The 12,176-nt window shown below is 37.1% G+C and overlaps 1 protein-coding gene across 1 annotated transcript in view; it reads left to right on the forward strand.

Moving 5' to 3' along the window:
* The window catches only part of LOC129011399 (mitochondrial intermediate peptidase-like), a 163,802-nt gene that overhangs the window by 11,630 nt on the left and 139,996 nt on the right, over positions 1-12,176 (forward strand). The window contains 3 exon segments of the mRNA XM_063650628.1: positions 3,302-3,365; positions 7,988-8,170; positions 8,733-8,889. Coding sequence (XP_063506698.1) covers positions 3,302-3,365; positions 7,988-8,170; positions 8,733-8,889 — 404 coding nt within the window.

Here is a 12,176-nt window from a genome sequence, read left to right on the forward strand (position 1 = left end):
GTGTTTCACTTTATCAGTCCTGATGCTCAGGACACTAGTAAAGCTAGCTGTGTCATCACAGTAGTTAAAGCTTTATCATTATATTGCTTTCATTAGCAAAGCGAGGAAAAGTTGAATGCCTATTAATTGTGCCAGATTTATACCAAACTGGTACTGACTTTAAATAACAACAATGTTAAAAATAGAAGATTATTCATAATCTCTATTTACTGAAGATCGACGTGCCCCTGTTTGTGTATAAAGAATTGTAGTGGACTAGCAGACCATTTTAGATAGAAAGGACTTGTAGTGATAGGATACACACCACATTTCTAGATATTATTAAAAATGCCAATAGGAATTTTTAAATAATAAAATGATAAATATATTGGGGAAAATAAACTGGATAGAATATCAACAGTCTAGAAAAGAAGCAACTTGGAAGTAGGAGAGAAGAAGAATTTGAAGTAATAATTATTGCAGTATCATGGCACTTAGATATCATTGAGTGTTGGCTAGCACCCAGAAAGAACTATATTTTAGAACCATGCATATGGCAAAATAAAAGACAGTGGCGAAAACAAAGAGTTATAGGTTTAATAAAGTCTTGTAAGTTAATGTACAGAGGAAATGATTTAAATTGAGTAGCTTGTCATGTTATTCTTAGATTCAGTCCTTGAAATACTAGTTCTCTGAGATGTTCAGAACTTTTCTCAGAACGGTTCCTTCAGTCAGTAAGTTTGGAAATCTGATGTATCAATGTATTTCCCTGCTTGAAGAATTTTAGTAGTTTAGAGTCTCTGAGAAGCCAGGCCATAAAGAAACCTGTTTAACTTGGGGTTTTTCCAAAGCCATTAAGAGCTTTCATGTATGCAAAGACTATAATAAGCACATTCTCCAGAAGATATAATGGAGGGAAAATTCTAGTTGCAAGAACAGCCAAAGCTGTAACACACGTTGAAATGAACTTGGGAAGGTAGAGTGCAGAACCGCAACACATACAACACCTAGGAAGCATGCAAGCGACCGAAATGGAGAAGCATGCTGTATTCTTAAGGAAGAAGAAAGCTCAGTAATGTTTATTACTATAAGTTGAATGCTGTCCAATTTATAAAGAATTTTTTTATTGTTACTTAAAATGATTTTGAAGTCATAGAGAATAAATATGCCAGAACAGGCAGGAAAACTCTCGTAAGGAAAAATACTAAAAAGGGACTTATACCAGATAGTAGAACATATAAAAATGCTGTATTTAAAGAGCATTATACTTAAAAATGCCAGAATAGTCAATTAGATCAATGGAAGAATAGAGAAATTTTAGACACAGATGCAGATATATATACAGTAAGACTATTTGGTATGTGATAAAAGTGTCATTTCACATCAGTAGGGAGAGACTTGGTTTTCAGGAAATGATGTTAGACCAATGGATAACCATTTGGGGTAAAAAAGTAGATTGATTAAAGATTTAAATATTTTTAAAAGAAATTATAAAACTAGTGGTAATCTTGGGATGTGGAAGGTCTTTCTTGGCATGATACAAACTCATACCACAGAAAGATTCATTGATTTTTAGTATATAAACATTGCAAACTTTGATGTGGCAAAACGCTTCCACATTCAGTCAGAACACACAAATGTTGACAAATGTTTCCTACGTGACAAAGGGTTAATATATTAACTATGTTAAGAGACCTTTCAAATTACTTTAAAAAAAGAAGAAAGAAAACCCCCCTTATAGAAAAATGTGCAAAAGATTCTCTTTGTGAAACTCTCATTTCACAAAATAAGGAATAGCAACAGATGGCCCTTAAACTGATAGCAGTGTACCACAGCTGTAAGAGTGGCACCAAGTGTGAAGCGGGTGGACGTGTGTCTCTAGAATGGAACTGCGGGGTTGGACTTTGGCTTCAGAGCTCGCTAAGCCCTAGTTTTCTCCTTTGTAAAAGGGAAATAAAAAGTACTTCATAAGAATCATATGAGATGTAAGGGAAATAATTTGTGTAAGGTGCTTTGCTCTGTACCTGGCACGAGACACACCACCATTAAGGAAAGATAGAATGAAGCAAAACTTTGTCCGCCAGTAGCTGACAAAGTTGAAACAGAATAAGAATAGTACTTCTGGATCCTCTCTAGTTGCGGGTAAATTGATAAGTCTTTACGGAGGAGCATTTGGTAATATATATCAATGTGCATACTTTTCGATTAATTTCTTGGAATTTATCCTAAGGAAACAAACGAGGATTAAAAAATGTAACAAGGATTTTTATTATATTGTGGTTCATGGGTGTGGGAGAATAAAAACATTTGCAGTCTATATGACAACACAAAACAAGCATCAAAAGCCAACTTTTTGAAGAACGTTTAAAGACATGGAGAACTGTTCAATGTTTGTGATATAATTTTACAAGAAAAAGCAAGATACAAAAGTATATACGGTTGGGCCTTAATTATTCTAAATATATAATATAACATTAAAAGTAGATTGAAAGGAAATACAAGAATTTTAATAGTCATTATCTTTGATAGGATTAGTGATTTTAAATGTTTCATATGTTTCTGCTATACAGTTTTGTTACGTAATAGACCTATATTGTGTAATACGATAAACGTACACTATAAATTTCCATTCAAGGTATATTTGACGTAATAATCAGGAAGGTAAATATATCTATTTTGAAAACTCAAGGAAAGCCAAAAGAGTAGATCAAATATTTGATTATTTCCATTCAATGTTGTTGGTTTTTTTAAAAAAAAATACCATTGACGAAAAAAAAAAAAGTGCTACACTTGAAATTGGTTCCAAGCATGAAGCAGGAGTAAAAAGAAAGAAAACAATTCTCATTAGCCAAGAAACTCAGCTTCCAGCACAGCATCAAAGAATTTAATATTCTAAATAGCTGCTACTGGCTGGAAGAAAAACTGAAAATCTCATGCAGAGGGCCTTTGAAAAATTGTCCAAATATAAAACTTTTATGTTTTTAATTATTGTGATTTGGATTGAGTTGAAATAAATAATTATTATGGTGGCTTTCACAGGTTTGTACTCTCTGAATAAAGGAATAAGCTCTTACATGAAGACCCAATCATAATTGCCAGTTAGATAGATGTTTTGCCTGATGTTTGCCTTAATATCTGAGGATATTAAGCTCCTTGTTTAAAATAAAGTGTGTGTGTGTGTGTGTGTGTGTTTGTGTGTGTGTGTGTTGAAGAAACTTTTGGCAGTGAGGCTCAAAAAGACTGATTTATTTAACAAAAAACCACAGTTTTTTTGTTAGCAATTTTTATTACCTATTATAACCTGGGCTCATTTCATTTATAGGCGAGTGGCTGAACTGTTTATGTTTGATTTTGAAATTAGTGGAATCCATCTAGACAAAGAAAAGGTACATCGTTCTTCTGTTTTTTCGACTCTTCCAGTTTTACTAACATTTAGTTGATACCATTATTGTTACAGTCCTTGTATATATTGCTTGAATTTGCATATTGCAAAAACGTGCAGGTCTTTTATCTGTTATGAAATTCTTCTATAGATTGTATTTGAATGTAGCCCCCTCTCTGGAAGCTGACCTATCACACCATGATAATTCAGAATTAAGACAGACTTGAGCCAAGTGGAGTGTTTAAGATAATCATGGAATTAGGATGAGAGAGGCAATATCAGGAAAGACTGGCAAGTGAATGGGAAAGCTGATGTCATTGAACATTGGTAGTACAGGGAATATCACTAGGACCTTACATAAGTGTATTTATTTATATTATACGTGTGTTTGACAGGTGCAGCAAGCATAGATTACACAGTGTTTACACTGGGCTGGGATGGAGGGCCTTCTACCTAGTTCATCCCCTTCATTTTACAGATGTGGAAACAAGACAAAGTGATTTGTTTAAGTTGCCATCCTAACTAACAAATGGCCAGTGTTAGTTCTTAAAATTTCTAACACTGGCCATTGTTCTTTCTAGCGCATAACATCCTGAGAAACCAAGTGCCTCATTTCAGTTGTAAATTCAGAGTTGGAAGAACAGGAGGGACTTGACACCATTGGAAGTTCATCCTGCCGCATAGTCTCCCCCACTCACCTGCAGTCTGGACTGTTATGGCTTTTTGTTTGTTTATTTGTTTTAAACAGTAATACATTTTTCCTAGTAAATATAGTAGAATTAAACCACTTACTATGAAGAGATTAAGTTATCAAAATATCTGGAAAAGTAGAAGGCAGGGCCTTGGAAATATGTATCACATACAATAGATGTTACCATTTTGATAGGTGCTGAGTTTGAGTAATGCTGTAACACCTCACACATCTGATGTGTTTGTGTGGCGTTAAAGGCTCAGCATGTGATTCCTGGTCTGACCCTGAGCCAGGACGTGCCTTCCCAGCAGCCCATGAGGCTTATGTGCTCTACTGTAAACTCACATTGCCTAAAGTGACCACATTTGCCCGTTTCCAAATCAATTCTTCATTAATACTTCTCTGTAAAATGAAATTTGGGAGTTAGTTGTATTCTTTCCCTTCCTAATATTCTCATATCTTCTAACCAAGTCCTTGCATTGTTCCTACAGTCCTGCATCTGTCTGCATCCCAAAAGCAAATCACCTTGATTCTTGTCACCAAACACCTGGGCTGTTCTAAAGGCCTCTGTCTTCCTAACAGTGATTTAACATCAACTCAGTATTTGCTATTTTAAATCATATGTTTCTCATCAAATCCTCACAACAACTTTGAGCTTGGTGCTACTATTATTCCTTGCTTTTTTTAGACCAATGCTGTAGAGGTTGTGGGACGTTATTTTGTAAGCACAGACAGACTCCAGAGCCTGCATGACCAGCATGTCGCCATCCTGCTAGTCAGTCTTCCCCGTCTGTGAACATTGGATTAGTTTTCATAAAGTATTGATTTGTTACTCTCCTGCCCAGAATCCTCCTGTGGACTTCCCATTATCTAGTGAAGTTAACATGTAACAAAGAGCTCACACTCGTGGCTGTGCTCCGGCTGTCAGCCCCTCATACACAGTGCCCTCCCCCATGTGTTGTGTGCTGTCCTTCTCCTAGGCCTGCTCACCAGGTTTCCCTGGCTGAAGTCCCCATGAAGGCTTCATCCTCACGTCACATTGCGAAGCTTTTATCAGTCCCCCAGGTGGAATTTTGTATTCGTCTGAATGTATTTTACTTATTTCACTCATGTGGCATTCTTCTTTACCTTTTGTTGATGATGATGCTGTTATTGTTGTGTTGCTTATCTAAATTCTAGGCTTACAAAGGATCAAGAACATGGATCATGTTTTTTAATGCATATTAGTTTTGGACTCAATAAAAGTATTGAGTGAATGTATGACAAATCATAACAATGCTAGCTATCATCAAGTTTGATATCTTCAGAAGGAAGGTTGCTAGTAGAGAATCCATGTGAATAGTTTTAGTTTTTATGTATCCTCATGAAGGATGCTTTTGAAATTTTGCTGACAAATAATATATGTTCAGTTTCACCAGCATAGACATGGCCGCTTTTATCTAACATTTTATTACAGTGTAGCTCCTCTTTCCCAGGGAGCAGCTCCCAGGGAACCCCTCAATATTGAATATGCAACTAAAGTAAACCTGCTCAGTTTTTCCCTTGTAACTTCCGTGTTTGTTCTCAAAGGTGCTCCACTAGGACAGGATGTAAAGTAGACATGCTCCATTTTTCAAAAGAGAGACCATGATGTAAACCCACCAACAAAATCTATAAATCATCAAAGCCTGTGTTCTTTCCAGTTGGTTTCTTATTTAATTTTTTTTTTTTGAGACAGAGTTTCACTCTTGTTTCCCATGCTGGAGTGCAATTGGGCAATCTTGGCTCACCGCAACCTCCGCCTCCCGGGTTCAAGAAATTCTTCTGCCTCAGCCTCCTGAGTAGCTGGGACTACAGGCATGCGCCACCACGCCCAGCTAATTTTGTATTTTTAGTAGAGACGGGGTTTCTCCTTGTTGGTCAGGCTGGTCTCGAACTCCCGACCTCAGATGATCCACCCGCCCCAGCCTCCCAAAGTGCTGGGATTATAGGCGTGAGCCACTGCACCCAGCCTTAATTTTTAAGGTCTCATACAAATATAACTTATAAGTTTGAATGTAATAGAAATGTTTATTTTTAACATTATTTAATAACACAGAAATTTCATAGAATTTTTGAAGAGTTCAGATTATTGTACATTTCATTGTTACCACAGAATGATGAAGTGATATGCCTGGCAGATCATTGAAGTCGGCATGAACTCAGTTTTGATTTTTCCAGAGATTTTATCAGTTGATAAAATCTTCAAGGTAGTTAATTTTATCACATTTTTTTTCCAAAGTAAAAGTTTTGAAGAAAATTTTGGAACTGTAATGTCATTTCAAAATCTTGTTTATCTTTTTTGTTATTCCACTTGTTACCATTAGGTGGTGATAAATGGCCATATCAGAAACAAAATAAGCAAAGAGAAATCTGGACTGTAAAGAAATGGGAGTCTCCTAAAACTTTTTTCCATGAAATTTGAATTTTCTATATTGAAATTCTGGGAATATAGATATAAACTCAATTTTTTCAGCGTCTTATCAAGCATGCCTCTACATCATCTATGTTTATCTTTAAAAAGTATATTAGTATTGTGGCTTAATCATTTTTTAGGACCATAGAACAGTTTAGAACCTGTTAATTGCTATCTCCTCTCCCAGAAAGATTTGTGTACACATTCACCTGAAGCCCAACATGAGCCCAGTGCGGAGCCTGTCTAGTTTTTTAGTAACCAGTAACTGAAAATTCATATGCAGAGCCTGTCTAGTTTTTTAGTAGCCAGTAACTGAAAATTCAGCCCTTCTCCTCCAGTCAGCCTGACTAATTATGTGGTTTCTACTTTATATTTCATCTTAAAGCATTTATGGCAACACCTTTGCTAATACACATTTTCTCAGGTGATTGTGTGTTACAAAGGTATGACTGCAAGATTAAACCTAAGCAGATGTGTCCGCACCATTCACATCCTCATCACTGACCATTTGAAGGCCTGGCGGGAGCAAGGACTATGTGCCACATGGCAGGGACACAGAGTAGAAGAAAGGACCATGCCCTGGGGCTCCAGTCTACTTCTTAGACTTCACTGTATCATTCTGTAGCAGCTCAAGCACATGCAAAATCAGAACTTTTTTCCCCCCTGAGACAGGGTCTTGCTTTGTTGTCCAGGTTGCAGTGGTGTGATCATAGCTCACTGAAGCCTTACCTCCTGGGCTCAAGTGATCCTGCTGCCTCAGCCCCACAAAGGGCTGGGACTGCAAGCGTGTGCTACCACACCTGGCCAGAATCAGAACTTTTAAAATGTGCTTCCCCCTTCTGGAGGCTCACTACACTTTTGCAAAGAACTGTATTTTTTTTTTTTTTTTTGAGACAGAGTCTCCCTCTGTCTCACAGGCTGGAGTACAGTGGTGCAATCTCGGCTCATTGCAACCTCCGCCTCCTGGGTTCAAGCGATTCTCGTGCCTCAGCCTCTCGAGTAGCTGAGATTACAGGCACGCACCACCACGCCCAGCTAATTTTTGTATTTTTAGTAGAGATGGGATTGCACCATGTTGGCCAGACTGGTTTCCAACCCCTGACCTCAAGTGATCTGCCCTCCTTGGCCTCCCAAAGTGCTGGGATTACAGACGTGAGTCACTGCACCTGGCATGTGTTTTTCAATGTTGTTAATTTCAACAATTAGTTATATAACCTAGACGTAAAATAGAACTAGAAGTTATGTAAACCTTAAAGCATAGAAACATCAGAAAACCATAAGTATGGTCTTTTTGTTAGAATATTAAATATCTGTTAAAAGTAAAATTAATATATTATTTATAATATAGTAACAATATATTCATTTTACTAAACTTTAATATTTTGTTAAATGATAATTCACCAATGTATATGTTGATTTGACATCTTTATATTTTGTTTATTAAATTGTGAAATATTAATTCAAAATGCCTTTAAATAACTTTTACTCCTCCTGCATACAGCGTAAAAGAGCAGTGGACCTCAATGTTAAAATCTTGAATTTGAGTAGTACATTTCTTATGGGAACCAATTTTCCCAATAAGATTGAGAAGCATCTCTTACCAGAACACATTCGTCGTAACTTTACATCTGCTGGGGATCATATCATAATTGATGGTCTCCACGCAGAATCGCCAGATGACTTGGTATGTGTTTCATTCTCTTTGTTGTTTAGGTCCCATCTGTGCGTTGCTACTGTTTTAACCCAAAATTCAGTGATAATATAATAGTATCCTTAAAAACTTTTTAGCATTACTAAGCCCTAAAAATTTAACTTGTAGAATTATTAATGCCATAAACACTTCAAAGAATGAAAATGATTTAATTACTTATATTTCCTACAAGACTCCTTATTTTTAAATTATGATTAATAACAGCATTGACTGACATTCTAGACTACAGAGACTTTTAAATTCATGCAGCCTTACTTCTCCTGGTTAAGACGCTTTATAGCATAGAGATCCACTCACTGGGTAGAGGTTTGCCCCGCCGTACCTCAGAACAGTACCCTAGAGCTGCAGTCAAGTATGCTGTTGCATCCCATGCTATTTTATGACTCTGGAAGCTTTATCGCCTCGTGTAGACCATTGCTTTATTTTGAAAGCGGTGATCATCTGCAGATCAATTGGCGAGCATGAGCCTGTGTTATTGTTGCATAGGACTGTGTCATGGTATTTATAGCCTTCACCATTTACTTTTTAAACATAGGTGTGAGAAGCTGCTTATAAAATTTTTCTTTACCCCAATGCTGGTCAATTGAAATGTTTAGAAGAATTGCTCAGCAGCAGAGATCTTCTGGCAAAGTTGGTGGGGTATTCCACGTTTTCTCACAGGGCTCTCCAAAGAACGATAGCTAAAAATCCAGGTAAGCCTGTTTATCCATCATTTAAGGGCAAAATAGGATTTTTATGAAACTGAGCTTTTGATTTTAAATAGCTGTAAATTAGTGTTCTATTTTTAATACATGCAGAGAACCATTTATTGAGATTTTGTATGTATTTTTATAGGAACCATTTTTAAATAGAGCTAATAATTTGGCATAATTCTGTCTAACCAAAGAATTTTATTTTGTGTGAATGTTGAGAGTAAAATCATAACCTAAATTTTCATTTTGATGTTAGTCTAAATTGTTTTCATTTTAACCCAGTTTCTGTGCTGAATTTGACTAATTGGTTAGAATTAGGGTAAGAGAATGAAAGATCAGTATGTTTACTGAGGTCAAGGTTAAATGTAAGTTAGATCATATAAAAAAACACACAGTCAGATAAACCTCCTTTTCAGAGAGAAGAGTACTTCTTAGGAAGGTTTGTGCTAGGTGAGGTGTTATGGAAGTGTGTCGTTGGGTTTGTCATAAACTTGCCTTGTGCTATGTTGAGTTCCTTATGATTCATAATGTCTAAGAGAAAATGTTACACAATAATAATATAAATATACATAAGACGTTTTTTCAAAAGCATTTATTAAAACTTACAGTTGTAATTTAGGTGGTGAGTCAGGAGTAGGGTGGCCATGATGGTGGAGCTGTGTGAGACTCAAGGTCTTGGCAGTGAAGTTGCAAGACTTAGTGAGGGTGAGAGGGAGGAGGAGGCATTGTGGTGGGCCCCCTGGGTTTCTGGTTGTACATCTGGTTAGACATTCCACTCACGGACAAGAGGGGACACTGGGGGCAGATCACAACCTGAATCCTCGCTTGTCTTTATTCCTTCTGTGCTTATCCCTTCTCACCCTAGCATGTTCCTGTCTTCTCCAAAGTTCTCTAAATGCACTCAATCTTTCTTCTTACTCTTTCATAAACAACTGTTTCCCTTGACCTGTCAAGGCTCTCGGTTAAGTTACAGGCGTGTCACGCTCATTGCGGCCTGGGTTCCCTTGCTCGTGTCACTCTCCTACGGAGAGCAGCTTTTCTTCCTGGTCTGCCTGTTAAAATCTTACCCCGTTTTTTTAGTGCTCAGCTCAAAACCCACCTCTTTCATGAAGCTGGTTAAACTTTTTCACTTTCCTTGGACTCCCTTGTCCCCGAACCCTTAAAACACTTATAATTTGTTTCATATAATCGAAGCTCCTAAACAGATATAATATGTATGTTATGTATTAAATGTGTGTTTTTAGTGTATGTTTTTTCTTTTTTTTGTAAGTATCAGTTTGGTGAAAAGTATGTTTTTCTGTAGTTGCTGTTGTCAACAGTTTGATTATAATAGTACCATATTTTTATTTTATATTTATATAAAATAATAATATTTATATTTATAAAAAATAATAAATAAAATAATAATATATAATAATATATAAAATAATACCATATTTTTATTTTATATTTGTATAAAATAATAATATTTATATTTATAAAAAATAATATATAATATATATTTAATACATAAAATAATATATAATAATATATAAAAGATATAAAATACTACCATATTTTTATTTTATATTTATATAAAATAATATATAAAATAATAATAGTACCATATTTTTATTTTATATTTATATAAAATAATAAAAAATAATAATATTAGAATATCATTCAGTGCTCATCCTGTTGTTATCTCATTTCCTTCCTCTGCAGCTCTGTGAAGTAGGTATTTGTATTCATGTCACAGATGAGGAATCTAAGGTTAGGTTATATTGCTAAAATGTGGCAGAACTGAAACCTAAACACATATTCTACATTTATGGTTTTCCATAGGCTGCTTGAGACCTAATGCCCTGTGTTTTATATAATCTACATCCCATTTTTGTTTATTAATTCAGCAAATATTTACTGATTGCCCACTATATGTCAGATATTATTCTCGGTCATGGAAATAAGTCAGTGTATAAAGCAGAAGAAAATTCCTATCCTTATACAGTTTACATTCTTGTAAGCAAGGGAAGACAGTTAAGAACGAAATAAGTAGATAAAGTATGTGGTATGTTATTAGTTAATACAAGCCGTGGAGAAAACTGAACAGGGAAGGGGATAAGGAATGTGGGCATGTAGGCTGGTGTTGGAGTTTTAGAGAGCATTGTCGGAGGGCACACTTAGAATGTGGAATGTGAGCATGCTCTTGACAGACACAAGCGTGAGGCTGTGGCTCTTGGGGGGAGAAAGGTTTCAAGCAGATTCACTATCAAGTGCTAAGGTCTTGAGGCAGAAAAATGCCTGCCACGTTTGAGGAGGGCAGAGTGGCTGAAGCGCAGTGTGTGTAAGGAGAGTGGCGAGAGGTGGGAACAGCCTAACAAGGGGCGGCATTAAGTAGAGACTTGATGCAAGTGCAGCAGGTCACTGTGGGGGTTGGGGCAGAGGAGTGAGATGATCTGACTCCAGTGCTAATGGTGAGCGAGTGCTGCTGTTCCTGAGAGAAGACTGCAGCAGGGCCAGGGTAGAAGAGGGCCTCTTTAGATGCTGTTTTGCAGTAACCATGATGAGAAATGTTGGCATCTTGACCAGGTGGTAGCAGGGAAGGTGGTAAGATGTGATCAGATTCTGGGTACAGGGTATTTGGAAGAGGGAGACAACATTTTCGACCTAAGCAACTAGAAAGAGAATGAGTTACTACTGTTAACTAAGATTGGGAGGACCGGGAACTTGGTTTGGTTCAAGTTAAGTTTGAGATACCAAATAAGGTTCAAGTGGTGAAGTTGGGTAGGCAGTTAGATAGAGTGTGGAGTTCTGAGCTTCATATGTAAGTCTGAACCTCTAAAATGAGATTCTGATACCGCTAAGAGAGTGAACTTAAAGAACAAGTCCAAGGACTGCGCTCTGGGGCCTTCAAGTTTAAGAGGCCAGGCATGTGAGGAACTGCTAGTTAACGCTGCCAGATATAACGGCCACTGAGGGAGGTGGAAAGTGATTACAGGATGTGGTCCTGGAGGCCGTGCAGAAGGTCTGTCTGCAGGAGAAGGGAGAGATCAGCTGACTCATGCTGTGGCCAGGTCACATGTGAGGAGGGCTGGGCATGACCACTGGCTGTAGCAGCGTGGAGCTCACTGGACCTGCAGCACCCAGCTCTAGATTCTGTGACTGGCAGGTCACCCTTGTGCACTAAGTGCTTGGTGTGCTGATGTATTGGCAGGGGGCTGTTGTGCACATCATCACATAAGATGTGCCCTGGGTCCTTGAGGATTTAAAGCTTAGTTGAGGAGCCGGATATATGCATATAAAAAGAT

The sequence above is a fragment of the Pongo pygmaeus genome, chromosome 14 (assembly GCF_028885625.2).
Source record: "Pongo pygmaeus isolate AG05252 chromosome 14, NHGRI_mPonPyg2-v2.0_pri, whole genome shotgun sequence".
Lineage (NCBI taxonomy): Eukaryota > Metazoa > Chordata > Mammalia > Primates > Hominidae > Pongo > Pongo pygmaeus.